Below are 15487 nucleotides of genomic sequence, written 5' to 3'. Positions count from 1 at the left end.
TTCTAGCTTGTAGTAGATGTTGAGAGAAAAGTGCCACAGAAAAGGCAGAGTTGCAAACAGATATCAAAACAGACTAGTAGCTGGTAGTGTCACCAAGCGTATTTTGGGCTGGAACTTCTACAGAATGGAGTCCAGTGTGCTGACCTCGGCATCAGAATGAATCTCCCCACTCTAATTGTCTGTTTAGTCCTGCTTCTCCCAGCAGACAGACATGTTAAGACAAAGCTGCATGAGTGGCTTGGAAGTGTTAAGGGTTGGCTGCTATCAGGACTTTGGACTTGAGCCAGATGCAAAGTAGGTTTCTTTGTAGCCTGCAGCAGCCAAGCTCATAGCAGGCTCTCAGGAATGTCCGGCTGCACAGACAGAGCCATGTTCTGCAGTGTTCTTGCAGAGACTGTGCTGCTCAAGCCCAGTCAGTTGTATCTGCCTGATCTCATAACTCTCTCTTCCTTCCGTAGCACACAAGTGTGGAGAGTGAAGCAAGCCTCCATTCTTCTGCTAGCACTTTCTCCACCTCCTCCAGCACGGTATCAGCTGCTCCACCAGTGGTGAGTGTTTCATCCAGTCTCAGCAGTGTCAGCAGCCTGGGCCTCAGCCTCAGCAGTAACTCCACAGTGACGGCCTCAACTCGCAGTTCGGTTGCAACAACATCAGGTACTTTCTTGGGTACTGCTAAACAGGAGGAGGGTGTGGGGGCTCAAAAAAACAGCTTCGGCTGTTTGTTTCACTTTTCAACTTTTCCTTCAGGAAAAGCCCCTCCCAATCTCCCTCCTGGAGTTCCACCATTGTTGCCTAACCCATACATCATGGCTCCAGGGTTACTACATGCCTATCCGGTGAGTGGGGTGACTGCCGGCTCTTTGCAGTGGTACGGCATGCCACTGGATCCTTCTAGCTCTGTCTTTAGCTAGGACAGAGGGGTGAAACATACCAGAAAAGCTCAAGTTGGCACCAGATGCAGTCAAGCAGATTTAATGTGGTTGACCTTGTAATATAAACATTTAACACTGGCCTGCTGGGGGCTGCCTGGAATAGGAAGAGTTTGGATGTCCGATCTGCCATAGAAGAGGGACGGGAGAAATCCATGTGCCCATGGAGATAAATGTCTGTAATGCTGTTCATTACAGAGAGGGTATTGTCTGCTCATTTTTATGTGACCTCCTAATCTTCTGGGGAGGAACAAGCCTTTGTCAGAGTATGGCTTATGAAAGTATAGAACTGCATCAGCAGCATGGTATGATAATGGCCAAACAGTCAGAACAAGGGAGGTGACTGCCTCAAAGTCTTGAGCTGCATTGCAGTTCGTCCTGAAGGTAAAACAGAACTTTCGATGTTGGAATGATTTCTAGAGGGAAGATTATCAAGTGCCATTGCTTTAAGCAGTGTGAAGCAGTGATGCTAAGCATTGGTGCTCACCATTCATTTGGGTGACTCAGTAAAAAAACTCCAGGCTGTCTGTCTTGCAATTGTGAATGCTGGCTGCCTGTGCTTAGATAATTGCATAGCCTCTGATCACTTGCTTCTGGCTTTATCTAACAATGTGATTGGAACATTCACAATCTGTGTTCCTAACCTTGCCTCCCGCTCCTTTTCTAGCCACAGGTGTATGGATATGATGACTTGCAAATGCTCCAGACGAGATTCCCATTGGTGAGTACTGAAGACTAATGTAGGTACTCTGCTGCTGCTAGTCCTGGCAACTAGTCTGTTCTGCATGCTTTGGGTACTTAGACGTGCCAGATTGTGAAGTAGTCCTGAAGAGCTGGCAAAATGGGATGCTAAAAGGATATACCTCTTTAGGAATAGTGATGAGTTAATCAGTTGCTCCTTTGCATGAGGGAATTAATAGCACTAGTTGTTCAGACAGCAGTATTGATGGTGGAGCTAGGGAATATATTATCTAATGTAGGCAAAGCTGTGTTTTCTGACAGTGCTGTGAGGAGTTCTTGCAAATATTTTTCTCTGATTACTTGAAAGAGGCAGTGACTAAATGCTCTTCTGAGAATGCTTTCCTTTTTTTAAGGAGTATGGTGAGTCTTCCCTGTGTTGTGATGTGCTGGGGAAAGAAAGTCCAGGCAGTTTAAGGACTGCATACCAGTAGACCTTATCTGGTTCTTCTCATAGCCAGATGAGGGGGATGGTGCATGCAATAAAAACCTGGAGTTGCTGCAAGCTATCATCAGCATTGGTGTGACTGATTGAAGTGCGATACTCCAAATATCTAGCGGTTGCATCCCACAAAACCTTGTTTTCCAAAAGATGCATCTTGACATTTGTGGATAGAGCTTATGGAATTTCTTATCTTTTTATCCTTTAGGATTACTACAGCATCCCATTCCCTACACCTACTACCCCGCTGACTGGAAGAGATGGCAGCCTGAGCAGCAATCCATACTCTGGTAGGGAAAAGGATCAATCTGATCACGTATTGAATCAAATGTTCTTCCTGAACACATTGCTGCTTATTTACTTTGCAGTTGTCCACTGGAATTATGTCTGCACCAGCTTCCTGTGCGTGCTTTAGTCTGTAGCGCTTTTCCCAGAAGCTAAGTTCTTGACTTCTCTTGGATCAATCTGGTCCTGTCTAGACATATTACCAGAAAGATATGGACAAATAGCAGCTGGAAAGGAAGTGAGGAAGGGCTGGAAGAATGCATAAGGCAGAAAACTGGAACTGTCTTTCAGGTCTTAGTGAGACAGGAGTTGAGCAGTGAGCACTACTCTGCAGGTGCTTTGAGTAAAAATGTAAAGAAAACGTAAAATCCATGTTGAATATCTGGATAAATGAAGTTTTTAAAACTCTGCAGCAATCTCATGGTTAAAGAAAGCAGGATGCTTAGAATCTTTGTCAAATTTAAATCAAATGTCCAGTAGCTGACCATTTATTTCATTGACCTTAGTGCCTTCTAGCTGCTGATTCAGAGTAAAGCACTGAAAACTGTGAGCAGCAGTTGCTCTAAGCTTTCCTGTGCTTCAGGAGTTGTTTCAGTTTGTGGCTCACAAAAACCTTGCTTGAAACCCCAAGCTCAGGATGATGGACTGTTGCATACATAATGTGCCAAGTTAACTTTGGTGATAATTAATGTTTATAGTTATCCTTGTCTTGCCTGTGAGCTGGAGCAGAATTGAGAAATTCAGTGCCTTACTGTGTGAGCTCTGAATAGGGAGAGTGTTTGAAAGAGCCAAGCAGGTGCTCCTAAAGAAGAGCAAATGGAGGCTTCCCCAAGCCATCAAGCCAAGCCCTTGCGTAGTGCCCAGACTGCTAGCTAGGAAGAGAGGAAGTGATTCTCTGAGGGCTGCTGGGCCTCTGCAGTGCATTTGAGTCGGTGCCACACTGCAAAGAAGAGGAGGGAGACGTGAGCAGCCCTGTAAGAAAGAGGCCATTCACATCTTCAGCTGGAAGATATTTGACTCTTATCTTCAATGAGGAGCTGTTTGCTGGTAGGACAGGGCCCCCAAGCTGCTGCCTCTGGTCTGGTTCTGGAGTGTGTTTTTAGGGTTGCTGTTGATGCACTGAGATGGCTTGGGGAGAACTCTAGCATCTGGTCTCCCTTCTTATGCAGGTCACCAGTGGCAAGATTTATCTCATGCTGGATCATGGACTGACATCAGGCTGCACATCACTGCAGCTTAGCTGTTGTGGCTTTCTTTTCTTCTCTAAAATTATCTACTTTTTGGTCCTTCAGTAGTGCAAGAGATGTACAGAATGGGAAAGCAGTTAACAGCTTACCTTTATGTAGTATCTACCTGGCACTTGCATGCAGGGATCTGAGGGCAAAGATTGCAAATACAGCAGTTGTTCGTAACTGGAGGAGGAGTTGGCACAGCTTTCGATCAACAGCAGCTTAACCACTTCTAGATTAAAACAGAACAAGGGCAAGTAGTTGATCTATATGTTCTTCAGTTTTCCTTCTCATATATTCCAGGTGACTTAACAAAGTTTGGTCGAGGTGATGCCTCTTCACCTGCTCCTGCAACAACGTTGGCCCAGCCTCAACAGAGCCAGACACAGACTCACCACACAACGCAGCAGACGTTCCTGAACCCAGCGCTGCCTCCTGGCTACAGTTACACCAGTCTGCCATACTATACAGGGGTACCAGGGCTCCCTAGCACCTTCCAGTATGGGCCCGCCGTGTTCCCTGTGAGTGTTCCAGAGGCAGGGCTGGGAATCTGGGTCAAGAGAGCTATGCAGCAAGAGCTCTTCTCACTCTGCTCCTCTCCATCCGTTAGGTTGCTCCTACCTCTTCCAAGCAGCATGGTGTGAATGTCAGCGTCAATGCATCAGCAACCCCTTTCCAGCAGCCCAGCGGCTATGGCTCTCATGGATACAGCACTGGTAAGAGGCCTGGCAGTGTTTCTCCTTGACAGTTGCTATTGGCAGTGGCAGGGCTTGTTCAGTCTCACTGACAGAATGGGGAGATTGTTTTCTTGGTGTCTCCAGCAGCATTCAAAATGTATTGCAAGGGAAAATACCTTGGTGCAACTTGCATGTCACTTGGTTCTCCTTGAAATGGCCCAGACTTCTCCTGTGTTAGCAGGTCTGATGTAATTTGAAGAGTACAGTGTTTCATACCCTCCTCTGAGAGCCACAGTTGGACAGCTGAGGCCTTGGACATTTGTGTTGCATCAGGGTTTAGAACAAGAAATTGCCACATAATTGTATCTTCTACTGCCTTTGTGTAATCAATAGATAAAATCATTCCATATTTGAGTCTGGAAACTTATCTGGCTGTCTGGCTTGTTTGGCAGATGCATGTTTTCTAGAAAAGTGTCTTGTTTTAATTCGGAGATACCAGAAAGTTGTGAACTTGCCACTTCTCATAGTATTGGGATTCGCTGGTTAATTTTTCTACTGATTTTATAAAGGGCCTACCTTTAGGTCCTGTTTCCAGCTTTTTGGTTCCTATCATACCTTTTTTTCACTGCGTTGGAGCCTTTGAGGACTTTTTTTTTTCTCTCTTCACAAAGATACTTCACTTTGTAGTAAGTTATCTTAATCATCTTCCTGAGAAACCAAACACTGAGTATTTCAAATCTCTCATCGCAACACTTTCCAGCCCTCAAATGATTGCTGAAGCTTTCTTCTATCCTGCTACCTGTAGAAATTGTGGGCATCAGAAATGTGGGCTGTTTGCCAATGTTGCCAGTGGTTGCACCAGCCATGCCAGCCTATGGAGCTGAGTCACATTTACATGGAATTCCCTGACTTGCGGCCAAGGAGCTCTTCAGCCCTTCTTGCTGCCACATCAGGCTGCGAGTTTGTGTTGTTATTTGCCTGCTACATCTCCTTGGCTCCTCTGAGTTGCTACTTTCTCTGTTTTTCAAGAACAAGTCTTGGTGGCAACAGGCATACGTGTTTGTTTCTGTAGGCATTCAGCAAAGTACTGTCATCCAGACCAGGAGACCCTCAACACGTGTAGGCACATTATGACTTGGCCTTACCCAGACCGTGCTCTCTCAGAAGATGACTGTCTCCAAGTGTTACTTGTCTGCTAGGCTGCTAGAGCTCTTTACCTATGATGCTGCTGGGAGAAGCTCCTGCTGAACTGGTGGCTGTTGCCTATTTCCTCATAGTTTCTTCCATGTTTCCTCCTTCCCAGGTGTATCTGTGACATCCAGTAATACAGGAGTGCCAGACATCTCGGGCTCTGTCTACTCCAAAACTCAGGTTAGTGTCTCTGGGAAGGTGTAGCTTCGCTGGTGGGTGGAACCTTGGCTCTAATGCAGCGTCCATGGGTGGTGAGGCTTCTTCCCCTTGGAGCAGCCAGACAGGGAGAATATAGAGCAAAATATATGGCCTTTCCCAGCCTGGAGCAATTCTGAACCCATGCAGGCTGGGGAGGGTCGTGGGCAGAGATTGCTTCCATTCTCTGCACTGCGCAGGCTCCCCTGCCCTGTCTGTGACTGGTGCTGTTACTTGTAGCGCTCAGAAGGGGCAGACCCTGCCTGAAAGAGGCAGGGGAGCACAGCCCAGGTGCCCAGCTCTTACTCTGCCATTGGTGCTTGCTTGTCAGCAATCCTTCGAGAAGCAGGGATTTCACACTGGAACCCCGGCAGCCTCCTTCAACTTGCCTTCAGCACTAGGCAGCGGTGGCCCCATCAACCCTGCGACGGCTGCGGCGTACCCTCCCACCCCGTTCATGCACATCCTGACCCCGCATCAGCAGCCCCATTCACAGATCCTCCATCACCACCTGCAGCAGGATGGGCAGGTAAGCGACCCCCTCCCTCCCTCCCCCAGGCCCTCGCTGGGTGTTTCCTAGGGCTCTTGCTCCCCTGGCCCCCCTCTCCCTCCCTCCCTCACGCCCCACAGCGGACACATGCAGACACGCGGTGACACGCACATGCTCACACCTGCACATACACACAGGGCCTGTAAGAGCAAGAGGTGAGGAAGGCCCGGGGTGCACTCAGCTGGGGGGTACTTGGCACAGCCCCATTGCTGCTGGGCTGTACCAGGTACGTTCGGGTAGTGCCCCTTCACGCAGACATACCTGGTACGTCCGGACCTCCCCGTTCCTCGGAATGGTGGCTTCACAGGCCAGCAGTAAAGGGGTTACTCGCCACCAGCCACAACCCCGCCGTAGCTTTCAGGTCTAACCGTGGATTTCTATTGTCATAGTTTGTCCCTTTATTTTACATATCCTGGTACTGCAACAGCTTCCATATTTGCAGATGATACTGTGCTGCCAACGCCAGCAGGAAGACCAGGTAATGAACCTCTCTGATAATGCATTGCACTTGCCCTGGGGTCTCTCCCCGCCCCTAAGGCCCCCCAGGCTCACGTAGCCCCTTCCTTCTCTCCCTGTGGTCCTGCCAGGCGAGGAGAGAGGCCCTCAGTCAGTATGTGCACCACACACACCCGCGCACACAGACACACACCCCCCCGTGCTCAACCCCTTCCCCCTCTTCCTCTCTCCCTGCCGCGCGGCGGAGCGGCACGCAGCAGCCCCCGCAGAGCTGTCGGGGGCCCTTGCTGCCTGCGGTGTTGGATGCAGTGCTGGCCTGGAGGAAGGCGCAGAGTGGCTTGTGCGGCGGGGGAGGCTCCGTGGCTGCGGGGGCGGCAGGCGGCGTTGCGCGAGGGTCACCCGCAGGCTGCGCTGGGCGCTCGGTGCAGGAGGCAGCCCGGGCCGCGCAGCCCCAGGCCTGGGGGAGCTTGCGCTGGGCTGAGGCGGGTCAGCGGAGCGCCGAGGAGCCGCGGCTCTGCGGGCCCTGCCGGCCGGAGCTGCTCTGTGGGGATGGTGCTGCCCGCGACCGAGCTCGAGCCGCCGCAGGCACCGCGCAGGCCGGGGCTGGGACCCCGGGACCGGGGCACCCGTTTCCCTCGTGGTAACAGTCTGCTTCCCCTTCTTGCCCCCTCCCTGCAGAGTGGCTCCGGGCAGCGCAGCCAAGGCAGCTCCATCCCCCAGAAATCCCAGGCCAACAAGTCTGCCTACAACAGCTACAGCTGGGGCACCAACTGAGGCCTGAGCGGCCCCTCGCCCGCCACTCGCTTCCAGAAGAGAAATCTCACTGAACCTGACGCTGAAGGATCCCCGGGGAGGAGAGCGCCCTGCCGCGGGGCAGCGCCCAGGCCCCACAGCCCCCTGGGCAGGGCAGGCCAGCAGGCGGCTCTGCGTTGTTTTCAGCCACCTTTCCTGTTGTATGTAATATAGAATTTGTATTTTTTCTTTTCTTTTTTTTTTTTTTTTTCTCTTCCCCCCTCTCTCTGCATTCAGATTCTGAATCGTTTGCCGTAGGGGCCTTTTTTGGTTTTTACTCCTTGCTCCCTTCTCCCATGCCTCCTCCCCATGCCTCCTGCTGCCCTAGAACCTCTTGGATCCAAAGGAGTGGAAGCTGCGAGTCGCCTACAGCAAACCCCCTTTATTAGGAATAAGAACAGTAATTGATATGAACAGCATTGTAAGATGAATTAGTTGAAGTGTTTTTTTGTACCGTGTTCTAAATTTAATGGATAAATGTGTCTTGTATATAAAAACAAAAACCCCACGCCGTCCTGTAGTTCTCTCATTTCCTCACCCACACTCCGCTGCTCTCTGCATCCAGCCCTGAGGAGCCATGGAGGGCACCCCGTTATTTTATGTTCTCCATCTGTGCCCCTTCCCTGTGGGCCCCGAGTGCAGGTCCAGCCCCTGCCCCCTTGCACGCTGTAAGTATCTTCTGCTTTTGGTTTATTTTTTGGTCTTTTTTTCTATGCAGTCCAGATCTTGTATTTTTCAGTTCAAACTGGTCACTTCAAATGAAGCCCCCGTGTGGGTTATTTACTAAAGAGAATAAAGATCACAAAGTGATGTGTGTATTTTTTAATACCTACCTTCTGAGCCTTGTTCAGTATTTTTGGTGCAGGGTACGGGGAGCCCGGGGCAGTGGGAGGTTGGTTCCCTGGAGGCCAGCAGAATCCCTCTCTCTCTCTCTCTTTTTATTTTTTATTTTTTATTTTTTTTTTCTTGCAGGTTTTATTATTATTTTTTCCCTCCCTTCAGCAGCCCCCTCTCCCCACAGCCGGCGGGGCGCGGGCTCCGCACGGGCACTGAGCCCCTCCTGCCGGGGCGGGCCGGGCCCGGGCGCCCGGGGCGGCGGGGATGCAGCGCCACCCCGGGACGGGCCGAGCCCCGGGGGCGGGGCGGGGGGGCCGGGACGGAGCCCCCGCGGCAGCCCCGGGCCCGGCGCAGCCCCCCCCCCCCCCCCCCCCCTCCGCCCCTCGCTCGGCGCCGCGCTGCCGCCGCCCGGCCCCGGCCCTTTGCGACAGTCGGCGGCGCTTGGCGGCGGCCGCGGCCCGCCTTACGGCAGCCGGGAGGAGGAAGGTCGCGGCGGCGGCGGCGCTTTCCGGCAGGAGCGGGATGAGCTTTTACGACATGTTCCGGGGCTTCTTCGGGTTCCCGGGGGCGCGCAGGTACCGGCCGCCGCTCCCCGCCGCCGCTCGGCCCAGCGGCCGTCGCGGCCTCCGGCGGGCCGGGCCCGGGACCCCGAGTCTGGTCCTCGCGGTGCCGCGGCCGCCCCCCGGCCCTGCGCCCCGGTGCCTCCCGCTGTGTGTCGCCCCCCCCCCCGGGCCCCGGTGCTCCCCTCGGTGCCCCCCCCCCCCCCCGTGCCCCGGTGCCTCCCGCTGTGTGCCGCCCCCCTCCCCCCCCCGTGCCCCGGTGCTCCCCTCGGTGCCCCCCCCGTGCCCCGGTGCCTCCCGCTGTGTGCCGCCCCCTCCCCCCCCCGTGCCCCGGTGCTCCCCTCGGTGCCCCCCCCCGTGCCCCGGTGCCTCCCGCTGTGTGCCGCCCCCCTCCCCCCCGTGCCCCGGTGCCTCCCGCCCGGGGGGCTCAGCGCTGTGGTCCCGCAGGCCCCGGGACCCGCTCTTCGGCGAGGCGGCGTGGGACGAGGAGGACGACGATGGCGACGGCGACAGCTGGGCCCCGCCGCGGCCCCCCGAGCACTTCGGCTTCGGCAGCTTCGAGGAGCTGCTGCGCGACATGGGCGACATCCTGGGCTCCCTCGGGGGTGCCTGGGCCAGCCCCCCCCAGCCCTTCGGTGGGGAGGGGCGCGGGGCTCCGGGGAGGGGGCGAGGGCAGTAACGGAGCCCCCGGCTCCGCAGTGCTGTGGGGTGCCCGGCCCTGACCCTCCGCTGCTCCCCAGGGCCCGCCCTGCCCGGCCCCAGCGAGGACGGCGTGGGGCGGCCGCTGCGGGACTCCATGCTGAAGCACCCGGACGGTCCAGCGCCCCCGGGAGGCCCCGGCGCCGCCCGCGAGCCACCCTGGAGACCCTTCGTGGGGGTGGGTGAGGGCTCTGCCTCGCCAGGCCGCCGCTGCCTTCCCCCCGCAGGCGCCCCGCCGCCGGGCCGCGCTCTGCCCCCTCCTCACTGCGCCTGGCTTTTCCTTGCAGCTGGAAGACCCTCAGCCGGCTGCTCCTGGCCTCAAGGAAGATCAAGGTCGGTGGTCGAGCAGGGGGCAGCTCTCGCCCCGGCACCGCCGGGGAGCGGGGCCGCATAGCACCGCTCTGGCCGCGGGCGCCGGTGTCTCCTCCGCCGTCCCCGCTGCAGCAGTTTGTCCCAGCTGGGACCATCCCCGGCGCCCCGCTCTCACGGGCTTGCGTCTTCCGTGCAGATCTGGACTCCCAGGTCTCCTCTGCGGGGCTGGGGACCATCCTGCGACCGGACGAGCCAAAGCCCCGCTCTTATTTCCGGAGCATCTCTGTCACCAAAGTGACGCTTCCTGATGGGGTGAGTGTCCCTTGCGCAGCGTGGGCGACGTGGCCCGCTGTCCCCAGCAGCGTTCCTGCATGGCACAAGGGTCCCTGGAAGCGTCCCCGGGACACGGGCTCATGTGCTCTGTGCGCAGGCGGTGGAGGAGCGCCGGACCGTGCAGGACAGCCAGGGCCGCCGGGAGACGACGGTGACGCGCCGCAGGGGCGACCAGGCCTTCATCACCACCACCACGGAGGACGGGGAGAGCAGAGACTACCACGAGGAGGTGGTCAACATGGACGACCGTGAGTGCTGGGCAGGGGCGGCGGGACGCGGGCGGCGGGCCAGGCCGCTCAGTGCGCCTTCGCTGCCCCCAGGGGAGCTGGCGCAGTTCGCAGGCACCTGGCAGCAGCGCGACGAGCTCCGCGCGCCCGGCCCGAGCAGCTCCTCGTCCCTGCTGAGCCGCCTCTTCCGACGCTGGTTCTCCGGCTCGTAGCTGCGCCCTCCCGCCGAGCGGTGCTGGGAGCCTCCGTGCGTACGGGGCAGGCCGCGGCGGGGCTGGGCAGCCCGCGGTCCCGCTCTGCCCCACGGACCTGCTCCGTCGGGGAAGGCCAGGGGCCGCGGGGATGTGCCTGGGGGGCAGCTGCGGTGGACTCGCGGCAGGCGGCCGGGGCCGTGTCCCCCCGAGCGGTCACGTTGGGGGCCAGGGCTGCCCTGTGGCACACCCCCGGCAGGGTGGCGGGATGTGGCCCCTCCTCACGGCCCGTTTTCATTGCAGACGTGTCCGAGCCGGCTGGGACCCGGCGCCGGGGCGGGGGCTGCCTTCCAGGGTGCCGCTGAGCCGCTGCCCCGCGTGGGGCTGAGCGTGTGCGCGCGCGTGTGCAGAACAATAAAGTCTATTTATGCTAACGGCTGCCTGCGAGGCTCCTTCGGGCGCTGAGGTGGATTTTGGGGCGCGGATGGCTGCAGGGCTCGTCTGCCCTGGCCTCGTGTCAGCACAGCTTTCCTCCTCTGTCCTGCTGCCTCCTGCAGCTCTGTGCTAACATATCCCCGGGCCGCGCTCCAGGGCCCAGTCTGGGAGCCTTTCCAAGGCCATTTCATTGGCACCAGCACCAGGGGATGCGGCAGGGAAGGGCGGGGGCTTGCCGGAGGGGAAACCTCTGCACTGAGTGACGTGGGGCACCTGCTCCCCTGAGCGAGAGCCCGGCCCTTCCCTAATCTCCTCCTCTGGCCGTGGGGTGGGAGCCGGGGCCCGGCCGCCCCGAGGTGCCGCGGCTCCGGGTGGGACTCCGGTCCCTGGTCCCACGAGGTGCCTTCCCGCGGTGGCGCACGGCCCGGATTGGTTTAAAGTCTGCGCGTTATCACCCACCCCAGACAGGGGCTCATAAAAACGCCGCCGCGCCGGGAAGGAGCCTCACTGCCTCCGCGCCCGGCCGGCCCCATGGTCTTCGCTCCCTTCTTGAAGAGGGCTCGGACCCTGCTCCGCGTCCGCAACCAGCTTGTGCGGGAGTGCCTGGCCGAGCTGCTGGCCGTCTTCGTGCTCATCGTGAGCGGGGCGTGCGGGGGCGAAGGGTGGCAGCGGGCAGGGACCGAAGGCTTTGGGGACCCCGCCGGGCTCCAGCAGCCCCCAGATGCTGGTGTTGCCCCATCTCTCATCCTGCCCTGCGGGTCTCTGTGGGGCGGGAGGAGGGTTGCCCTGTGCCGGGGGACACCCTGGCTGGGTGGGGGCTGTGCTGGGCGCCCCGTGTGACTGGGTGCTCACCTGAGCTCCCCCTTGGGCCCTGTTCCTGCGGCGTGATAAGGACGCGGTGCTGAGGGAGTGAAGGTGGCAAGACTTGTGCCTTGACACCCCCCGCCGTGATCCTCCCCAAATCAGGCAAAGGTTGGGGCTTGCGAGCCGCGTTTGGAGCACCACAGGAAGGATCCCACGCGGGTGGACATTGGCACCTGCTAGCAGCACATCTTCCCCCAGCTTCCCGGCATAAAAGCAGTATACTTAGTAACTGATAAATTTTTACCCTGTCGTCAAAAACCAGGAGCGAGACCAGCTGCTCCGCATGTTGCCCAGTAAGCACATCCCCACGTCTCCCGTCCTCAGCAGAGAGTGAGAGCCCAGGGCGTAGGATAACCCCTGTGCTCAACTGGACCCAAGCATAGAGACGGCGCAGGAAGAGGCACCAGAGTGGTCAAGCCTTTGCCATGGCTTGCTCTGGGCAGCCAGTGTCATGGGAGGCAGGTGAGGGGTGGCGGGCACCTGCACAGAGCCACCTCCCTCTTCGCAGCTCATCACCCTGGGGGGGTCGGCGCAGACGGTCACCAGCTTGGGCACCAAGGGCGACCTCCTCACCTCCCACCTGGCCGGGGCCCTGGGCGTTATGGTGGCGATTTACATGGCTGGCGGGGTCTCAGGTGAGGCTGGTGCCGTCCCTGCCCTCCCCACTGCCCCGGGCTCTGCTCTGCCCTCGCTCCTCGCCGTCTCCTGGCTGTTCCCAGGCACTGAGCAGGATCAGCCCTGGCCTTTGCCAGCTCTGCACCCTGTAGACCCTTTGGCCCACTTCCAGCTGCACATGCCACCTTGCTGCCCATCCCCTCTGCCCCAGTCTCCCCCCTGCCCTTCTTTGCGGCTCTCTTGCAGGCGCCCACCTGAACCCGGCTTTCTCCCTCGCCCTGTGCATGCTGGCGCGGTTCCCATGGTGGAAATTTCCCATCTTCCTCACCGTGCAGACCCTGGGAGCCTTCCTCTCCGCGGGCGCCGTCTACGCCCTCTATTATGGTAGGCAGGAGACCCCACGCTCCCTGCAGCCCTGGCACCCTCGTTGGGATGCATCCTGCTGCCCGGGTGCAGTGGGGCAGCCGCGGGTGCATGTGGCGAACGTGGTGGGGAGAATGCTCGGCGTGGGGCTTGGTGCCGGCACAGCGTGCCACAGGTGCTCCCCGCACCCATGGGGCCCTGGGGCTGCATCCTGCTCCCTGCACCCATGGGACCCGCGGGGTGCGTCTTGCTCCCGGAGGACCCTGCCGTTTGCACCGTGGGCCGCGGCGGGTGGCCCCGGCTTTCCCCCAGCTCTGCCTTGCCTCCGCAGACGCCATCCAGAACTACAGCAACGGCACCCTGGCCGTCTCCGGCCCCAGGGAAACCGCCTCCATCTTCGCCACCTACCCCGCTGACTACCTCTCGCTCCGCAACGGCTTCCTCGACCAGGTGGGCGGCGGGGCGGGCGGCTGCGGTGTGGGGCGGGCGGCCGGCGGCGGGCGCTGAGCTGCCGCCCGGCCCCGCAGGTGATGGGCACCGGGCTGCTGGTGGCCGGTGTCCTGGCCATCGGGGACCCCCGCAACAACGGCGTCCCCAGGGGCCTGGAGCCGGTGGCCGTGGCCCTGCTGGTCTTCTCCATCGAGCTCTCCATGGGCTCCAACTGCGGCAGCCCCATCAACCCCGCGCGGGATTTCGGGCCCCGGCTCTTCACCTACGTGGCGGGCTGGGGCACCGAGGTGTTCAGGTGGGTACGGGGCGGGCGGCGGGCGGCCGCCGCTGCGGCCCCGGCCCCGCCAAGCCCCGGGATCTGTCCCCAGCAGGGGCAACGGCTGGTGGTGGGTGCCCGTGGTGGCCCCGCTGCTGGGCGCCGTGGCCGGCTCGGCCCTTTACCAGCTCTTGGTGGCCTTTCACCACCCGGCGGAGGAGAGCGACAGCCCCGGCGTCGAGAGGAACATCATGATCCCCATCGCCACCAGGACGCCCTATGGGGACAAGTGACTTTTGCGCCACGGCCCCGGGGAGCAGGGCGGCGTGGAGGGGGGCGGGCGGCCCCCCCGGGCACCGGGCTCCCGTGGCACCAATAAAGGAGCCCCGAGGAGGCAGGAGGTGTCGCTGGCGCCGTGTCCGTGGACCTCCGCGTCCCTGTGTGCCGCGGGGATGGCGCCTGTCGGGGGGAGCTGGCTGCGGGGCAGTTTGGTGGGCTCCCTCTGGCTGCGCCCGGGGCCCCCACCCCGGCCCCCCAGCCGTGCGCTTCTCCCAGCTCCCTGCTCCCATGTGCCCCCCGCCAGGCATGCACCCATCTCCTTGCATCCATGTGCTCCCCCCCAGGCATGCACCCATCTCCTTGCACCCACGTGCCCTACCCCTAGGCATGCACCCTGCTCCCTGCACCCACGTGCCCTACCCCCAGGCATGCACCCTGCTCCCACGTGCCCCCCAGGCATGCACCCTGCTCCCTGCACCCACGTGCCCTCCCCCCAGGCATGCACCCTGCTCCCACGTGCCCCCCAAGGAATGCACCCTGCTCCCTGCACCCACGTGCCCTACCCCCAGGCATGCACCCTGCTCCCACGTGCCCCCCCCCAGGCATGCACCCTGCTCCCCGCACCCGCGGGGTCCCCCCCCAGGCATGCACCCTGCTCCCACGTGCCCCCCAGGCATGCACCCTGCTCCCTGCACCCACGTGCCCTACCCCCAGGCATGCACCCTGCTCCCACGTGCCCCCCAAGGAATGCACCCTGCTCCCTGCACCCACATGCCCCCCCCCAGGCATGCACCCTGCTCCCTGCACCCACGTGCCCTACCCCCAGGCATGCACCCTGCTCCCACGTGCCCCCCCAGGCATGCACCCTGCTTCCCGCACTCGCGGGGTCCCCCCCAGGCATGCACCCTGCTCCCACGTGCCCCCCCAGGCATGCACCCTGCTCCCACGTGCCCCCCCCAGGCATGCACCCTGCTTCCTGCACCCGCGGGGTCCCCCCCAGGCATGCACCCTGCTCCCACGTGCCCCCCCCCCCAGGCATGCACCCTGCTCCCCGCACCCGCGGGGTCCCCCCCAGGCATGCACCCTGCTCCCACGTGCCCCCCCAGGCATGCACCCTGCTCCCACGTGCCCCCCCCAGGCATGCACCCTGCTTCCTGCACCCGCGGGGTCCCCCCCAGGCATGCACCCTGCTCCCACGTGCCCCCCCCCCCAGGCATGCACCCTGCTCCCCGCACCCGCGGGGTCCCCCCCAGGCATGCACCCTGCTCCCACGTGCCCCCCCCAGGCATGCACCCTGCTCCCCGCACCCGCGGGGTCCCCCCCAGGCATGCACCCTGCTCCCACGTGCCCCCCCCCCCAGGCATGCACCCTGCTCCCCGCACCCACGGGGTCCGCCCTGTTGTGCTCCTCTGCACCCGTGGGATCCCTGGGGACGGTCCCGGCACCCCCGGATCCCCCGGGGATCCAGGCTGCTCCCTGCACCCGTAGCCCCCCCCCCCCCCCCCGGAGCTGCCCCCGCCGCCATCCCCGTCCCCCCCCGTCCCGTCGGGGCGGCGCTAGGGCGCCCCAGGCGGCGGCGGCG

General features: G+C 60.4%; 3 protein-coding genes and 1 non-coding gene across 16 annotated transcripts in view; all 4 read left to right on the top strand.

The window, feature by feature from the left end:
• The window catches only part of UBAP2L (ubiquitin associated protein 2 like), a 32762-nt gene extending 24446 nt beyond the window's left edge, over positions 1–8316 (top strand). For 5 of the 12 annotated variants that reach the window (XM_062597666.1, XM_062597673.1, XM_062597669.1 and 2 more), the window contains 10 exons: positions 459–654; positions 748–836; positions 1597–1650; positions 2318–2399; positions 3927–4144; positions 4234–4339; positions 5604–5671; positions 6018–6215; positions 6664–6714; positions 7371–8316. In XM_062597666.1, the coding sequence (XP_062453650.1) occupies positions 459–654; positions 748–836; positions 1597–1650; positions 2318–2399; positions 3927–4144; positions 4234–4339; positions 5604–5671; positions 6018–6215; positions 6664–6714; positions 7371–7466 (1158 nt within the window). In that variant the 3' untranslated portion in view covers positions 7467–8316. The remainder of the gene's footprint in view (positions 1–458; positions 655–747; positions 837–1596; positions 1651–2317; positions 2400–3926; positions 4145–4233; positions 4340–5603; positions 5672–6017; positions 6216–6663; positions 6715–7370) is intronic. The other 7 variants (XM_062597675.1, XM_062597672.1, XM_062597674.1 and 4 more) reach the window with 4 other exon arrangements.
• On the top strand, positions 2088–2223 carry LOC134152617 (small nucleolar RNA SNORA58). Its single transcript, XR_009961044.1, has one exon. It is a non-coding gene; the product is annotated as a small nucleolar RNA SNORA58 (small nucleolar RNA).
• Positions 8317–8784: 468 nt separating the features above from the next.
• Positions 8785–11077, top strand: HAX1 (HCLS1 associated protein X-1). Of its 2 annotated transcripts, XM_062597938.1 has the most exons (8): positions 8785–8896; positions 9329–9516; positions 9622–9758; positions 9868–9913; positions 10089–10204; positions 10323–10473; positions 10546–10699; positions 10947–11077. In XM_062597938.1, exons 1-7 carry the CDS (start codon positions 8844–8846, stop codon positions 10662–10664), a joined length of 810 nt encoding a protein of 269 aa, XP_062453922.1. In that variant the 5' UTR covers positions 8785–8843; the 3' UTR covers positions 10665–10699; positions 10947–11077. The 2 variants fall into 2 exon arrangements, with proteins under 2 accessions (XP_062453922.1, XP_062453921.1); XM_062597937.1 differs by having other exon boundaries at positions 10546–11077.
• Positions 11078–11609: 532 nt separating this feature from the next.
• AQP10 (aquaporin 10) lies at positions 11610–13919 on the top strand. The gene is made up of 6 exons (XM_062597591.1): positions 11610–11714; positions 12451–12577; positions 12804–12941; positions 13252–13370; positions 13448–13665; positions 13739–13919. Exons 1-6 carry the CDS (start codon positions 11610–11612, stop codon positions 13917–13919), a joined length of 888 nt encoding a protein of 295 aa, XP_062453575.1.
• The last annotated feature ends 1568 nt before the right edge of the window (positions 13920–15487 follow it).

This window comes from Rhea pennata, chromosome 31 (assembly GCF_028389875.1).
Source record: "Rhea pennata isolate bPtePen1 chromosome 31, bPtePen1.pri, whole genome shotgun sequence".
NCBI lineage: Eukaryota > Metazoa > Chordata > Aves > Rheiformes > Rheidae > Rhea > Rhea pennata.
Note: the sequence above shows the minus strand (reverse complement) of the source record. Positions and strands in the feature narration are given on the sequence as shown.